Source organism: Pelodiscus sinensis, chromosome 12 (assembly GCF_049634645.1).
Source record: "Pelodiscus sinensis isolate JC-2024 chromosome 12, ASM4963464v1, whole genome shotgun sequence".
NCBI lineage: Eukaryota > Metazoa > Chordata > Testudines > Trionychidae > Pelodiscus > Pelodiscus sinensis.
The window spans coordinates 33,622,193-33,640,331 of NC_134722.1; the positions used below are offsets into that span (position 1 = coordinate 33,622,193).

The window sequence follows — 18,139 nt, forward strand, 5'->3', positions numbered from 1 at the left end:
AGAGAGTCTCATTTGAAGATCATCCTATGGAAGCGGCTCTTTGCCTGATTCCAGCATCAGACCTAGCATCAGTGACCCAGAGCACACCAGCTTCAGTGCGTGAGGCACCTAGCTACTCTCACACCTCTCCAGTGCCACCAAGGCCTTGGCATCAGTCATAGTCTCCAGTGCCTCAGAGACGGAGACGTAGCCAAGACAGATCTCTGTTGAGGATTGTGTCATCAGTGGGCCCTCAGGCAGGGCACTGGCAGGATTGGCACCTGGACCATCACAGTCAGATTGGAACCACTCCAGCCTACATCAGGGCTCAAGACCCGTGGAGGACCTCCTGGAGCCCTCGACACCTGACACCTTTGAGGCTACGAGGGACCTCCTCCCTGCTGCTGGGATTTGGCCTGGCTAAGGAGTGGTATACCAGGTGGCCCCAAAGCACCGAGTGCCCCGGCATTGGATGAGATAAGTCATCATTGTGCAATTTCGGTACCATTGACCATGATGCCAGCACCGGTCCCTGCACCGTCTTTGGTGGCAGCAACAGCACCAGCACAGAACATTCGCGCGAAACCAGCCCCTGTGTTGGGTCCCTCCACAACTACAACTTTGGCATTGGCAGTCTGACATTGCTGCCTGTTATGCCACCGCCTCCTTTCTGACACCGAGGAAAGCCAGAGTCTATGGCCCAGCACACCCCTGGATGTAGGTCGCTGGTTGAGACAGCTACAGCACCGCCCTGGTCAACCTCTGAATATTCTACCAACTTGGAGGTGGAGTCCATCATGTCATCGCGGGACTCCTGGTCAAGGTTGTGGCACAGATCCTATTCCCAGCACTGGATTGCATCAGTGCAGTTGGAGTGACAGCAACAACCCTTGCCTCTGCAGCTGACTCCTGTACAGCCAGTGCAGAGGTCCTGCCCACCCCAATGGCAATCCTTTCGTCAGTGGCCCTTGTGGAACCCCTGGATCACCAGAGCCAAGGCATGGCTAGACCAGAGTCTGTTTACTCTGGGCCCAGGGTTCCTCCCTCGGTGACCCCCTGGGCGAGCCTGGCCTAGGCCTTTGGTGGAGAGAGGGCCACCCATGACTCAGCCTCCAAGGCTGACATCCTTGGTGGCTTCCCAAGCCCCCTCGCAGTCCCATAACCCAGTGGAGATGGGCCTTAGAAGGGGATCCAGGCTGAAAAGGTGTCGAATGTCTCGGACCCGACAGTTGACACTGGGCAATCTGATGCCCCTCAGAAAGACCATGAAAAAGATCACAAAGACCCTTTGGCAAACTCTGGCCTCTATCCCACCGACTGACAAGAAGGTTGAGCCAATGTTACTTCGTGCCACAAGAAGGGAATGTGCACATCTTCTCCTTTCCCCCACCGGGGTCCCTGGTTGTCCAAGTGGTTAACCAGTGGGAGAGGCAAGGGGCAGCTGGGTCTAATACCCAAGCGTAGGGAAGCCAGAATGGTGGATCTACTAGGCAGGAAGGCCTACCCCTCAGTGGGAGGAGGGGATCTGCAGCTTTGCATAGTGAATCAGTAGGTACTGCTGAGTCACTATGCCTACAATACATGGGCTGCAATGGACAAGTTCATTGAACTGGTCCCATGAGATTCCCACTCTGAGTATAAGTCCCTCTCTGAGGAGTTTTGAGGGTGTGCTGGAGGACAGCCTACCAGCCTTACCTCTCTAGTTCTTGGACCACCTATTCTCTTTCTGTTGTGCTTAGGAATCCATCACCTCAGACAGGTGGGTTCTAGAGATGGTAGTAAGGGGATATGCCATCCCCTTGCCTTCACCTCCACCCTCCTGCCCCATCCTCCTTCAGGAGCTCCTCTAACGAGCATCTCCTCTGGAAGGAGGTGCTGCAGCTTCTAAGGCTAAGAGTAGCCCAAGCCATCCCTCAGGAGTTCACAGGCAGGGGTTTTTACCCCAGGTATTTTCTAGTCCCCAAAGTAAAGGGGGGAGGGTTTCACCCTATCCTAGGCCTCAGCGACCTAAATGCCTTCATCACCAAAGCCAAGTTCAAGATGGTGATGCTGGTGTCAGTCAGTCCCTCCCTCAGCCTCAGAGACTGGTACGCTGCCCTTGATCTAAAGGATGCTTATTTTCACATCTCCATCGCCTCTTATCACAGGAGGTTCCTGTGTTTTACTATTGGCCAGGACCATTATCAGTTTACAGCCTTCCCTTTTGGCCTTTCCATGGTGCCTCAGTTTTTTACAAAATGCATGACTGTAATCCCACCATCCTGAGAAGTGCGGGGTCCAGGTTTTCCTATCTAGACGACTGGCTTATACAGGGCCCTTCTTTGGACCAAATGCTGGCATACATTGCTATGGTGCAGGACCTTTTCCTGTAACTAGGCCTGCCTACCCTGGTTGCCTCTCAGGTCATAGAGTTCATGGGTGCTCATTTGGACTCCACTTCAGCCATAGACTCTCTGCCCTGGCTATCAGGGAAGCTATCATGGTTATGTGGGTGTTTCCTATGATTATGGCCAGAAACTGAAACTCATGGCCACCTGCACGTATGTGATTCAGTACGCCAGACTCCGCATGCGCCTGCTGCTGTTGTAGCTGGCGCAAGCTCACAATCCTTCCCTCCATTCCTGGGATAGGGTGGTCACAGTTCCCCCGATGTCCTTTGATCCCTGGACTGATGGACCCAGGAGGAGATGGTTTGTACAGGAGTCCTGTTCTCCAGGCCTCTCCTAACCCTGCGGTTGGTGCTGGATGCTTCTGATACCAGATGGAGAGCCCACATCAGTAACATGCAGACTCAAGGTATGAAAATTCAGGAGGAGCTCTCCCTGAATATCACTGTCCAGGAATTGCAGGCGTCCACCTCACGTCAGGCCTTCTTTCTCCACCTCAGTTGCTGCTGCACCTCTGCTGGAAGGTGGTGTTCCTAGTGGCTATCACATCGGTCAGATGCATGTCAGAGTTAAGGGCCCTTACCTCAGACCTCCCTTTCATAGCCTTTTTCAAGAATAAGGTCAGGCTACGCCTCCACCCTGCGTTCCTGCTGAAGGTGATATCTGTTTCTTGTCTCTCAGGACATTTTTCTCCCGTTTTTTCTTTTACCCCAAACCCCATGCTTCCAGGCTTTACAAAGTCTATGTTAGGAGAGCATTGGCCTTTTATTTATACAGGCTGAAGCTATTTTATAACTCACAATTGTTTGTGGCAATTGTGGAAAGGCTCAAGGACCTCCACACCATGCATAACCTTCTGTTTCAGGGAGTGCTATAGTCTGGCTGGAGTTGCAGCCCTTCCTCTCACAGTCCACTCCATTAGGGCAAAGGCCTCTTCTAGGGCCTTTGTGGCTTAAGTCCCTATTCTGGACATCTGTAGGGTGTCACATGATCTTCAATTCGCAGCTTTGCCAACCATTGTGCCCTTGCTCACCGCACTAGGGAAGATGTGGCTCTTGGTTGGGCTGTCCTCCGCTCGGCTGAAGGTTAGAACTCTGACCCCACCTCCTGGGGTTTCTGCTTTGGAGTCACCTACATGGAATGGCCACAGGCAATCATTCAAAGAAGAAAAAATGGTTACTTACCTTTGTAACTATTGTTCTTCGAGAGGTATTATTCATGTCCATTCCAAATCCTGCCCAACTCCCCTTCTTTAGAGTAGTCCAGTAAGAAGGAACCGAGGACATGATGGGCCAACAGGAGTATATATTAGCCGACAAAAAGGCGCCACTCCAGGGGGCTCCCCTGCTAGCCCAATGGGTACTACTAAGGGAAATAGTTCAGACAGTGTGTGTAAGTAGCGCACGTGAACCTACATGGAATGTACATGAGCAACACATCTCAAAGAATAAGTTATGAAGGTAAGCTACCGTTTTGGGGTTTTTTTTAAACTTAAAAAACAACAAATAGTTTTGCAGCACCTTAGAGACTAACAAAACATGTAGATGATATCATGAGCTTTCGTGGATACAACCCACTTCTTCAGATGAGTGGAGTTATTAAAGGTCCAGTTTCTAAATAAATAGGGATGGGGGGAGAAGGGAAGAAAAAGGGAAAAGAAATAGTGTCCATGCTACATGAAATGAATAGAGAAGGTACTAATTGTTTTTAAATACCCATTGTTTGTTTTTTTATGTCATCAGGATGTGGAATGTAATGGCCATGCAGCCAGTGTCTTGATTCCTACCTGTGTGATAGGAATCAAACTTGTAAATAAAGTTAAGTTCTAAGGCTTCCATGCGGAGTTGGTTTGTGAAATTGTCCTGAAGCAATACAGTGACTTTGAGATCTATTAATGAGTGCCTGGGGAAGTTTAAATATTCCCCATCAGGTTTCTGTGTGTTGCCTTTTCAGATATTAGATTTGTGTCCATTAATTCTCGTAGAGACTGTCCCATTTGACGAATATCCATGGCAGAGGGGCATTGCTGGCATTTGATGGCCCAGATCACATTAGTGGATGTGCAGTTAAATGAGCCTCTGATGTGGTGGTTTATGTGGTTCGGTCCAGTGATAATGTCACTTGTATAGATGTGTGGACAAAGTTGACACTGGAGTTGATTGCAGGGGTGGGTTCCTAGATGAGTATGATGGAGGTGTGCTGTGTAGTTACCGGAAATAATTTGTTTGAGGTTAGGGGGTTGTCTGTAGGTGAGGATAGGCCTGTCCCCCAAATTTTTTTAGTCATTCCCCCCCCCCCCCAAAAAAATTATTTCAATATCAAATTATGTTGATTTGCAAATAAAAATAGTTTTTATCGAACTACTGGGGGGGGGGGGGGGGGGGGTGCAAATTCAGTGTGTCAAACTGAGTCTGATTTTCCTAATACTGGAGTGGCTCATAAAAAGTTCTGAATATCATATTCTGTCTAGAGATGTGAAAGAGTAACCAGTTAACTGGTTACCTGGTAAGTATCATCCTTAATGGTACCTGGGAGCAGCCTTATGGCGATCAGGAGGGAGGGAGGGAGGAAGCAGGAGCTGGCAGCCCCAAGGATGGAGCAGAAGCCCCCTGCCCCTGCGCTTGGGGCTGACAGCTCTTGACTGCTTTCCCCCCTCCCCCTACCCCAAACTCCAGTGTGCAGGAACCTACTTAATTGGTTAACCTTAGGTTTCATGGGTTAACTAACTGGGATTTTACATCCCTAATTTTGTCCTGAATGACTCCTGTGCAACGCCATGATGGTTGAGTTTCCTCAGGTGTTAACTGATTCGAATTTACTTATCATTTTCATAGGCAAAAAGAACTGAGCTCCAGGTCACAGTTTCTTCAGATTTGAGAGAAAATCTGTTTTTCTTGTTAAATTGTTAAACATAATTTGGAATGTCATTTGAGGCTTAATATAGTCCTTAAGATTTTGTAACTCCATCATAGTCATGCATTCATATATAAAGTTAAACTATGGAAAGCGTGTAAAGTCAAATGAAAAGCTCTTCAGTAATGATGTTATGAGGTCCAGGACAAGATCTGTGGATTAAGAAGGTCCTGCTGTGAGGGTGGGAGACTGGACTTGATGATCTCTCAAGGTCCTTTCCAGTTCTTTGCCTGTAGAATAGTGATAGAAATGTAGCCGTGTTAGTCTGGTCTAGCTGAAACAAAAAACAGGACTATGTAGCGCTTTAAAGACTAACAAGATGGTTTATTAGGTGATAGCTTTCGTGGGACAGACCCACTTCCTGAGATCAAATAGTGGAAGAAAATTGGTATATATGGTCATGCCAATTTTCTTCCCCTATTTGATCTGAGGAAGTGAGTCTGGCCCACGAAAGCTCATCACCTAATAAACCATCTTGTTAATCTTTAAAGTGCTACATAGTCCTGTTTTTTGTTCCTTCCAGTTCTGGTATTCTGTGATTCTATAAGAAGTTTAATTTCCCAAAAATTGTACATGTAATTTCAGAAAGTTATTTTTAACTGTCAGATCCAGCACATTGATTCTTAATGTTCAGTATTTCCCTTTGTTATAATAAACTATGCATTTTTGTGCTCCCAGTCTCAACCCCTATCTATAGATATGGGATAAGGGAGCAATTGTCCACATGGCAATTGTCTCCCATCCCACTTCAGCACAAGGTTGGGAAATCAGTGTGCAAAGTATTTCTTCCGTGTGTAAATCTGGACAGTATGGATTTTTAAAATAGATGGGACTATTTGTAAAGCAAGGTACCAGTTAAGGCTGGCAGAAATAGATGTTTAGGCCATTCAGATTTCATGGATTTTCTGGGTTCTTACATTCTTTACAATCCTAAATTGTTAAGGCTAGGATTTAAAGATGTGATGTTGGCCCCATGTTACAACTTGTTTTAGAAGTCTAATGTGGACAAGACTTCCTTTAACATTCTAAACAGGCCTAGTTAAAGCCTAGAGGGAAGTTGAGGCTTTAACTCAGTTGCTTTCAACTTTTCCAGACTTCTGCATCCATTTCAGGTGGCTGATTAGTCTTATGTATGCTTGAGTTTCATTTTACGTATGACCAAGTTTCATCTTACTTAAAAACTACTTGATTACAAAATCAGACACAAAAACACAGAAGTATCACAGCAAACTATTACTTGAAAACATTTTTACCATGGAATGATAAATCAATTAGACTATAAGCATCATACTTACATATCAGCTTATAATATATAGAATATTATAAATAAGTCATTTTATGAATTTTTTGCTAGTACTTTTAAAGTAGCTTCTTGTAAAATGGGACAAATACGTAAATATCTAAATGATGTACCCCCTGGAAGACCAGTATGTATCCTTAGGGTACTTACCCTTGGTTGAGTACCACTGCTTTAACATAATCAATCTAGCATGTGTTAAATGCAGTATGCCTTGTTTATGCCATGCTTTTAAAATAGGTGCCAGAATCTAGACTAGGCCATATGTTGCAGTGACCAAGTCAAACACTTTTCTTTAAAACAGACACCAATAGGCAATTGACCAGGTAACCTGAATAAACAAGTTTATGTAATCAAAGATCAGGTGGATTGAGCTTGAAGGGAAAATGAAGATGGAATACAACAGAACAGTCAGTTTATCATGGGATAAAAATACCTTGTTCAGTTTCCCAAGTTTGGGTAAATGCTAACAGACAGACATTAGTATTCACAAAGGGAGAAGAAAGCAAAGTACAGTAAAAGCTTTTTTAGCTGGTATGTTGGGGAATTTGGGGGTGCTGGTAAGTGTAAAAACTATGGTCAACAAAGTGAGGGGGTTGGATGAGCTATTGGCGTGGGAGAGGATTTGGAATGTGGGCGCTGAGAGAGTTTGGGTGCGGTAAAAGGTTCCAGGCACGGGGTGGGGAAATGAGAGGAGTTTGGGGGTACCAGATCTAGAGGATGCTCGCCTCAGGTGGCTCCTCTCAAGTATGATCTATTCTTGGCAGAGGCGTGTCTAGGTGGCTCTGTGTGCTGTCTCTGTCCATAGGTGTCACATTCACCACTCCCATTGGCTGCTTCCCAGCCAGTAGGAGCTGTGTAGCCAGTGCTCGGGGTGGGGTTAGTACATAGAACTGCCTAGCTGCACCTTCAGCAGGTGTAGGTCTTCGCTTGTGGGGAGCCTTTCAAGGTCAGTGCCCTCCTCCCTGATCTGGCATCCATTACCCATCTTCCTCCCAAAGCCTGTGTCCCAGCCCCTCCCACACTCTAAACTAAGGATGTTAAAATGTGGTTAATTGACTAGTCAATAGGCACTGCCAGGGAGCTATGTGAAGCCAAATAGGGAGTGTGCTGGCCCCACGCCATTCAAACTATAAACAGGACTTTGTGAAGATTAAAAATGCCTGTTTATAGAGCTTTTTGGTTTGTACAGAGCCAGATAGCACAGCTTTTATGATGCTTTTGAAGATAAGATTATAAAAAAAGTTGTGTTCATTCTTTAAAATTTATTCCTTGTAATTAGGGATGTAAAATCCCATTTAATTGGTTAAATGGGTAAGTGCAGTGCTGACACTGTTTAACCACTTAAAGGGCATATGGGTCGGGAGGGACTGCTTCAGCATGGCTGAAATGGCCCTTACCCACTGTGATTGGGCTAGAGTGACCCCTACTGCAATCAAGGGCCACTCCAGCCTAGCCATGGCGCCTAGTCCCCCTTGCGTGGGGGCTGCCTCAGCTTCCCCAGCTGGCCACTGCCCACGCGAGCTGAGAGTCAGCATCCCTGTGTGGGGGGCCTGGTGGTGTTAGAACAGTCCTCCTGCAGCCCAGCCCAGGGACTGCTCCTGTGGTATTGGTTAACTATTTAATCAATTACCCGTTAACATCAGCAATTCACAGACACTTACCTTCCTTCCTCCCCCTTCCTACCCCCCCGCATGCCCCTTCTGTTCTGCAATGTGATTTGTCCTTTTCATATTTGTTCATTATTTTAAATTGTATCCTTTGGTATATATGGTTGTGACTACTTTCTTCCACTATTTGATCTGAGGAAGTGGGTCTGGCCCACGAAAGCTCATCATCTAATAAACCATCTTGTTAGTCTTTAAAGTGCTACATTGTCCTGCATTTTCCGTTAACATCCTTACTTGTGATAATGAAAAACAACTTTTGGACATGAGAATTAACTGAAAGACTATAACATGGGGCAGAGGTGTGAAGAAGCCATGAGCCAATGACCTACAAACATGTGCAAGCAATTCCCCTTAAACTTAGACTCGCCCACTTTGTTTACTGCCACTTAATTGGGGTGTACATTTCAGTTTGTACTAGAAATCAAAATTGTATAGCAGAAAGAAAACTACTTGTTAAAATCCTTTTACCATCTTCCAGTCATCAAATATGCTTTCTTTTTTGGATATAAATAATTGATGAAAAGTGTTGATTTATTTTTGAAATGCAACAATACAATATACAATGTACAATATACATTGTATATAATGTACATACATTTTCGGACCTATTGCATTGAAACTATCAATAGTGAATTGGTAGTTCATCATTTCAAAGTTTGTATTTTATCCATGGACTGTTAAAGATATAATGTATTTACTATGATCAGCCAGTTATTTTGCCTTTTTTTAAGGAGGAAGTTTCTCGGTACTTTTTACTTTTTTCAGGTGCATATTGTTTTAGTTTAGTTTGATGTAAAATAACTGTACTGGCTGTGAATGAAGATTAAACTCTTGTCTTTAGTTAGCTGTGAAAAGGAAGAGCTTTGAACGCTAAAGCAATTTTCTCACTGTTAACTCATATGCAATTTACATAATATAGATTTGATATGTGTATATTTAAGGACATCATTTTATCCATGATTGTTTGTTTGTAATCATGATGATTATTCCTCTGAGAATACACTTAAAGAGTAGCACTTGTCAGATTCCAAAGATGAAAAAACATATATTTTGACACCCTATCATTAAAAACAAATATGGATATTAATGATATTGCCCCTCTCTGTGTGACTTTAGAATTTAAACTAAGAAATAATTAGTACTTTTCCTGTAGAATTGCAATTTGCCCCACAACTCTCATCCTCAGCAGTGTTTACTAATGAAACCATTGTAAAGTCTAGGCCTCTCTAACTCTTTCTTTTGTAAAACTACAAAAAGTCAAACTTTGCAGTTTCATATTTGCATATTACAATATTTTCTTTATAAACTTGTATAACTACTGTTGTTAAACTAAGGTTTCTTGTATGAGAAAAGATATCAGAAGTTCCATATTTCACAGAGAGAAATAATACTGCTTCTGGGGATATTGTAATTTGCAGGAAGTAGGTATGGTAAATTGTTAAAAGGATCCTATCAACTTGTCCCCACATTTCTGTCATACATTTTGTGCTTAAACATTTAAGTTAATGTATTAACACTGTTGATGAATGCATGAGAGATATGCCTGTGGAGAGAAATGTATATGTTTCCACTAGACTTTTGGAGATTTAATAAGTATTGAGACATGGGTGATAACGAAAGATTCGAGAGGAGTTGTTATAGAAAGATCCTGAGACTAGGATGGATACAGAAGGTCACCAACAAGGAATTATATAGGAGGATACAGCCGAAAGAGAACCTACTGCAGAAGGTTTACAACGGAAGTTACAGCTATTCAGGCATATCTGCAGAATGAATAATGAGCGAAAAGTTAAGACCCTGGTATTCGGCATAATGGATGGTCTGAATAGGAGAGACAGACCCCACAGAGAATGGGTAGATTATATAGTAGATTGGTGCAGAGCTAGTCTACAGAAATTAAGCCACTCCACACTGGACAGGGAAAGATGGAAGGAAATAAGTGGGAGGTATGGTACACCAACGGGCGTTGAGCCCATGGTTGATGATGATGAATATCAAATGCTAGCTATTGTAAAGTTGCATCCTTGTTCTTAGTAATAACAAAAAGTCCAGTGCTACACTCCCACTGAAATCAATGGCAAAATGTGTAGAATTAGGTCTGTGTGTCTGCTTCTCGTTTGTGACATGATGAAACTATGGTATCGGTAGTAAAAAGAGTAATGACATTAAAGTTGTTTTGTCCTTGACAGTGTCCTAGACGTTAAATACAAAATGTACAATAATGCGTAAACCTATATGCACAGTGTTAATTTTGTTCTTATTTTTGTTTTGAAACAGCAAGCTTATAATCACATTGGGTAAAAAGCAGAAGCGAAAGAATGAATCTTCAGATGAAATGTCTGATACTAAGCTGACTACACAGCGATCATTTAAAGATGAGGATTCTCAGGTCAGTATTAATATTTTTTTCTTTTTACCTTTTGAAGATTTTTCTGCACCAGTATAGCTTTAAATTCCAAAATATTAATTTTTACATTAGTGATGTTTACTAGTGAATATAGTTTTTTAATTGCTAGTGAGTTTACATAAATTGATGTTTGACTGTGATTTCTGCTCTTAAATGAGTAGACTGAGACCAAATGTTTGTAAACCAATGACTTAAATACTCTTCCTTGTACAAGAGAGAAATTGCTCATTACAGCAAAAGTGTATAACTAAGCTGTGTTGAGATGCTGATTCTAGTTTTACTGTGTCTAAATTTTCACATATTTGTGTAGAAACATTTGTATAAATATAACAATTAATTTATTCTAGATTTATAAGTAGGTTATTACAAAATAAAAAGTAAACATTGCCATAAAATTTTTGATGAGACCAAGGATCGTGAGTCCTCAACATGCTTCGTCTTGGGAATACAAAGAAACCCTATAGTTTTTTACAAGATGTACAACACCAAATTTAGATCTATATGGTTGTTCTGACATTTATGGATGTAAAGTGATATAAAATAATTATCATTTAAAGTTTATTAATGTTGCTTATAAACTTTGCAAACTGAGCAGCACTTCTAAAGGCACATTGAAGAAGAGTAGTAAACACTTCCCAACATAAGGAAGTAAAAAACAATATAGGCTTTCATGAAACCATTGATGCTGTAGTACTAGGCTGATGAGTCCTTATCTGGGTGAAAATTCTCCCTAGTATTTGTATTATAAAGAAAAAAATTGTTGTACAGGATGGCATAGGTTGAACTGCTGATTTCTTTTTTTTAGTTTTAATATTAAGATAAGTGCTACTATTCTAAATAGTATCTATTATAAATAAAATTAATTCTCTACCAGCTTTTTAGACATTTTAATAGTCTAAGTAGTGATAGTGGTTTTTATTAATTTGTAGTTCTTTAGTGTACACTAAATGCCTTTTTCTTTTCTTGGTCTGTCAACATTAATTATTGTCACAGAAGAGTCAGTCACATGTGTACGTTAAACAATATATAAAATACTCTGTCCTGGAATGTTCTTGGATCCTAAGCATTGATCTTCTACCTAAGCCAGTGGTCACTAGCCAGTAGATGGGGATCTACCGGGTAGATCTTGGAGTCTCTGACATGAGATCTTGACTGGATTGGTCAGGAATCTATCAAGAGCAGGCACTTCAGTTGCCCCTCCCTCCGCCCACTGTCACACTGCTCCTTCCCTCTGTGTTGGAGCTGCCCCCGGGAGCCTCCTGCTTGCTGTGTAGGTTGTGGGAGGGAAAAGAGGGGGGTGCTGATGTCAGGGTGTTCCACACAGAGAAAAGGGGATGGAGGGAGCTTGGCAATGCAAATCTCTGTCATTCTCACAAACACACACCATCCTTCCCTCTCATCTCCCAACCCAAAACATACATGGGAGTTGTTACTACTTTTACTGCTTGCAAAGTGTGTTATTTTTGGTTTTTGACTGGTCTGTACATTTCATAATTTTCATTTTTCTGTCATGCTTAAATTTAATTATTTGAGCAGTGAGTTCTAAAATGCCTAACCTGTTGTGGCTGGAGTAATTATCCCTGTGGTAATTGCCGCTCCTGGAAATGGCAGGCATGTCTCTGTAGCCCCTGTGAGAGGTAGAGCAAGAGCTCTCCACATGCTGTCCTTGCCTTCAGACATCAATAATGGGGAACCGTGGCCAATAGAAGCTGTGGGCTCAGTGCCTGTAGACGAGGGGCAGTAAATGGTGCCATGGAGCCATTGCTGTACATGCCCACTGCTTTCAGGAGTGGTGCAGGGCCAGGGCAGGAGTAAGCCTGCCTTAACTCCACTGCTACACCGCTCAGAAGCCATCTATCAAATGGTTGCTAACCAGAGCCTGCTTCCTGAACCCCCATCCCAGCTCTGAACCTCCTCCGGCACCCAACCTCCTGTCCCAGATGTGAGTCCCCTGTACCCAAACTCCTTCCCGGCGCTTGCACCCTGAAACGCCTCCTGGATCCCACCCTGGGCTAAGCCCAGAGCCTCTCTCACACGCCAAACTCCTTGGCCCAAGACCAGAGCCTGCACCCCAACCTCCTACCGCAGCCTAATGAAAGTGAGTGAGGATGGGGGAAGGAAGGGTGATGGAGTGAGCAGGGTGAGGCCTCAGCGAAGGGGTGGAGCAGGGGCAGGGCCTCAAAGAAGGGTCAGGAAGGAAGTGGGGCAAGGTTATTTGGGTTTGAGGTAGATCTTACATTGCACTTAAATTGAAAAAGTGATCTTGTGCTTAAAAAGGTTAGAGACCACTGGCCTAAGCTATATGTGTTTGTCCTGAAAACTTCCCTGCTGTGAGTTGATCCTCTTAACTGAATTGCTGCAAGTCCACAAATTGCACAGGAATGAAAGACAAGTCCAGAAAGAAGTAGAACACACAGGTACACTCCTCTTGATAATCCTTTATCACTGAATTCATGATAGGATTTCTTCAGCACCCTACGGTGAAATATATCTACAAGGTAGCCACAGGTCATACAAGGAAAAGACCAAACTTTTCTCATCCAAGAAAGAACAGAGCTTACTCAGCTCTAATTATCCTGTTGATGCTGCAGGAGAACTAGCTAGAAATATTTTCAACATTTTCCCTTGAGTAGAAGAATAGGAGAAGGCAAACAAACTAGGAAAGTGTTAAACTACCTGGAATTGTTAGCAGTTAAATGTTTACTCTGCCGTACAAAAGAAGCATATTTTTCTTTTTTCTGACTGTCTGCCTCATAAGCCACTGGGGTACTATTTTGGTCAAGGGCTGAGAATGATAAGAGCTATGTGGGGTATCCTGTCAACAACTAACCTTGATCCTGTTTTCCATCTACTAGTCCCTTTTAGCTATTTCTGCCTACTTCCTTTCCCTCCTACTCTTAGGACCATTCTTAGGACTAAACCCAGCTTATCTTTATGGTACAAACTGTATCATAGTAAATAAAAATGCCCTTATTTGTTGATAGTTTTCTGTGATAGATTTTACATACTGGTGCAGTAATTCCCCAGAGTGCAGATGAGCTCTAACTAGGCCTCCCAGTTAACAAGTATAAGTCAGGAGTGTTTCTTTGGTTCTAGAAATTCTCTACTGGGAGACATTTTTCTGCCTCCCAGACATGAAGAACTAGCTGCAATTATCTGTGACTTGATAGATGAGAGAAATTTCACCCCATTTCAACCTCTGTTCTCAGAGGAATATCAAAAAGAGATTGGAGCAACTGATTGACGAATGAGCTGACAACCTCTGACAGCCTCTGTAGAAGGATTACTTTCAGGGCTCCTCCTCCTTCCCTTTGGCCTCACCACAATGGGCTTTCTGGAATCTAGGGTCCTGCAAGCAGACTATTTCTTTAGTGCAGTGGTGTCCAACCATTTCTGAAGCTGTAGCCATAGTAGTGGCTACTCAACCAGCCAAATAGCCACATGTGGCTAGCATGCTGAACACCACAGTTTTAGTAGGTATCTTCACAAAAGATCACCTGCCAAGAGGGGCAATCACTGTTACCTCAAAGCTGCCTTCCTCAAGAGGACCCTCAAAAGATGTGGAAAAGGCAATGCCATCTAAATAGATCCTCTTCCCTCATCCCTTTGCAATTGATGTCAGAGTCTTCCAAGAGCTCTTGAAGGTGATACTCAAATCCTTATAAATCTTCTTATGTGAGTCCCAGAAATCAAAACGCCCTGGTAGATATCCTAAAAATTTCTCCCAAAGGCAACATAGCCTTAACTAGAAATGATGTTCTTTAGTAACCAGCCCAGATAATATTGCAGACACCAGATACTATCCTGCCAGCTTGCAAGAGATGGACAAGAAATGCTGTGCACCTGCCAATGGCTCAGAATATCTTTTTCCACCCCCTCCAGAATTCCCTAATTGTTGATGTTGTCAATGAGAACAGGTTGACCTTCCCTAAGAAGTTTATGTGCTTGAACCTTAGCTGCAAAAAGCTGTTCCTTGGCAGCATTACAATTCAAGGCTGCCACACCTCATCTGGCCAACAGTCGACCAGCCACACAAAGTGCCAGGGCAAGCGTTCCTTTTGAAAGTGCAGCTGAGGATGATATACCGGACTCCCGGGTAATCTGCCCTCCTATTCTTTGCCAGGCTACGTCCCGTCATCCCAGTATAGAGGGAAATTACATCAGACTGTTGGGCCATGGCCACCATCCAACATGGCTTCCCCCTTCCAGCTCTCATCTACACCACCTTTCCACTCCCCGCCCCATCCCTCTTCAGGGACCCCTCTCACGAGTAGCTCCTCAAACAGGAGCTTTTCCAGCTGCTCCAGGTGGGAACGGTGGAGAGAGTGTCACCAGAATTAGAGACCAAAGGTTTCTACTCTCGCTACATCCTTATTCCCAAGATGAAGGGGGGCTTATGGCCTATAATGGACCTTCAAGGCCTCAACAAGTATCTGGCCCGCTTCACGTTCTATATAGTCTCCCTGGCCACTACTATTCCCGAACTGGATTCCAGGGACTGATATGGTGCCCTCGACCTCAAAGATACATGCTTCTAATTCGCCATCATTGAGGGCCACAAGCGATTTCTGAGATTTGTAGTTGCAAGGAAGCACTTCCAATTTGTGGTCTTGCTCTTTGTACTGTCTATGGCCCATATGGTTTTTACCAAATGTATGTCCATGGTGATGACATACTTGAGACATCCGGGCGTTCACGTAAATCTTTACCTGGATGATTTAGACTGCCCTTTGATGAGCCAATGGAAGGTCAGCCCGATGTCCGCTGCCTCATGAACTGGAAGGTAGCCAATGTGACACCAATATTTAAAAAGGGCTCTAGAGGCGATCCTGGAAATTACAGACCGGTAAGTCTAACTTCAGTACCGGGCAAATTAGTCGAAACAATAGGAAAGAATAAAATTGTGAAGCATGTAAAAGAACATAATTTGTTGGACAAAAGTCAACATGGTTTCTGTAAAGGGAAATCCTGTCTTACTAATCTGTTAGAGTTCTTTGAAGGGGTTAACAAACATGCGGATAAGGGGGATCCAGTAGATATAGTATACTTGGATTTTCAGAAAGCCTTTGACAAGGTCCCTCACCAAAAGCTCTTGTGTAAATTACATAGCCATGGGATAAGAGGGAAGGTCCTTTCTTGGATTGAGAACTGGTTAAAAGACAGGAAACAAAGGGTAGGAATAAATGGTAAATTTTCAGATTGGAGAGGGGTAACGAGTGGTGTCCCCCAAAGGTCAGTCCTGGGACCAGTCCTTTTCAACTTATTCATAAATGATCTGGAGAAAGGGGTAAGCAGTGAGGTAGTAAAGTTTGCAGATGATACAAAACTGTTTAGGATAGTCAAGACAGAAGCAGACTGTGAGGGACTCCAAGAAGATCTCACCAAACTGAGTGATTGGGCAAATGAAATTTAATGTGGATAAGTGTAAAATAATGCACATCGGGAAAAATAACCCCAACTATACGTACAGTATGATGGGGGCTAATTTGGCTACGACAAGTCAGGAAAGAGATCTTGGAGTTATCGTGGACAGTTCTCTGAAAACTTCCACGCAGTGTGCAGCGGCGGTCAAAAAGGCAAATAGGATGCTAGGAATTATTAGGAAAGGGATAGAAAATAAGACCCAGAATATCTTACTGCCTCTGTATAAAACTATGGTAAACCCATATCTTGAATACTGTGTACAGATGTGGTCTCCTCACCTCAAAAAAGATATTTTGGCCTTGGAAAGAGTTCAGAAAAGGACAACTACAATGATGAGGGGTTTGGAACGGGTACCATATGAGGAGAGGTTAAAGCGACTGGGACTTTTCAGTTTAGAAAGGAGGAGACTGAGGGGGATATGATAGAGGTCTATAAAATCATGAGTGGTGCGGAGAGGGCCGATAAAGAAAAGTTATTTATTAGTTCCCTAAATAGAAGAACTAGAGGACACCAAATGAAATTAATGGGTAGCAGGTTTAAAACGAATAAAAGAAAGTTCTTCTTCACACAGCATGTAGTCAACCTGTGGAACTCCTTGCCAGAGGAGGCTGTGAAGGCTAGGACTATAATAGAGTTTAAAGAGAAGCTAGATAATTTCATGGAGGTTAGATCCATAAAAGGCTATTAGCCAGGGGATAAAATGGTGTCCTTGGCCTCTGTTTGTCAGAGGCTGGAGAGAGATGGCAGGAGACAAATCGCTTGATCATTGTCTTCGGTCCACCCTCTCTGGGGCATCTGGTGTTGGCCGCTGTCGGCAGACAGGATACTGGGCTAGAAGGACCTTTGGTCTGACCCAGTACGGCCATTCTTATGTTCTTATGTTCTGTTCATGTGCCAGTGGCCTGGGCTTCTGATTAAACGAAAAGAAATCCATCTTGGTGCCCACCCAGAGGATAGAGTTCATAGGAGCAGTCCTGGACTCCACAATAGCCAAAGCCTTGCTCCCCCCACCCCAAGAGAGATTCAAAGCGCTCTTGGCCCTCATTCATCAGCTCATGCTCGCCCCCGTGATTACAAGTGTGAGTGGGTTTGTAGATCCTGGGCCATATGGCGGCTTGCACATATGTTGTGCCACTGGCCAGGCTTAGGATGAGGCTCCTCCAGTTGTGGTTGGCCTCTGTTTATGCTCCTGCAAAGCATTCCTTGGAGCAGATGGTGATGTTGCCACCCTGGGTCCTGTCCATCCTGGACTGGAGGACACACCCAGCCTAGGTTATGTTGGGTGTGACATACCATCCTCAACCACACATCGGACTACGTTTGAGGAGCTCACATGAGGTCCCTTTGCACCCACGGTACGTAGTCCCCTTTAGAAAGGGTGGAGTGGTGTGTGTACTCATGGACAACACAGCCATCATGTACTACATAAAGAGACAAAGAGGGTCTGGTCTCCAGAGCTCTGCGTAGAGGCAATGAGGACTCTAGGAGTTTTGCAGTGTGCACTGCATCACAATGGAAACCTATCACATTCCAGGGGTCCAAAATGCAATTGTAAATCGTCTCAGCAGAGAGTTCTCCTTTCACCATGAGTGGGCTGTCCTCCCTGAGGTTATTGCCTACCCCTTCCAAGACTGGGGTTATCCCCAGTACAGGGGTGGGGATCCTTTTTTGGGTTGGGTGCTGCTGACCCACAAAAAATCAGTTGGGGCCACACCCAAGTGAGAAGCAAAAACAAACATTAACTGATGTGGCCCCTGACTGAGGAGAAAGACACCCCCACAAACCCCTCATACACAACAACCTAGAGCACCTAGGCAAGTAGATTTTGTGTGCTGTAGCCCTGCAGTGGGACAGCAGGAGGCCTGGAGTGCCAGTGCAGGCTCCCAATGCTTGGGGGGAGCCCCAAGCCACAAGGGCTGGATCTAGGCAAGGGGGCCTGAACTTCCCCACACCTGCCGCAGTAGATCTCTTCACAATGAGTGACAAAGATGCATTTCTGCACAAAAGGTCGGAAGGTCTCCTTTATGCCTTGCCTCCATTTCTCCTCATCAGCAGGGTCCTG

General features: G+C 44.0%; 1 protein-coding gene across 13 annotated transcripts in view; it reads left to right on the top strand.

Annotated features, from left to right (window-relative positions):
• The window catches only part of CHD9 (chromodomain helicase DNA binding protein 9), a 218,551-nt gene that overhangs the window by 66,951 nt on the left and 133,461 nt on the right, over positions 1–18,139 (top strand). For all 13 annotated transcript variants that reach the window (XM_075940258.1, XM_075940265.1, XM_075940262.1 and 10 more), the window contains one exon: positions 10,524–10,635. In XM_075940258.1, the coding sequence (XP_075796373.1) occupies positions 10,524–10,635 (112 nt within the window). The remainder of the gene's footprint in view (positions 1–10,523; positions 10,636–18,139) is intronic.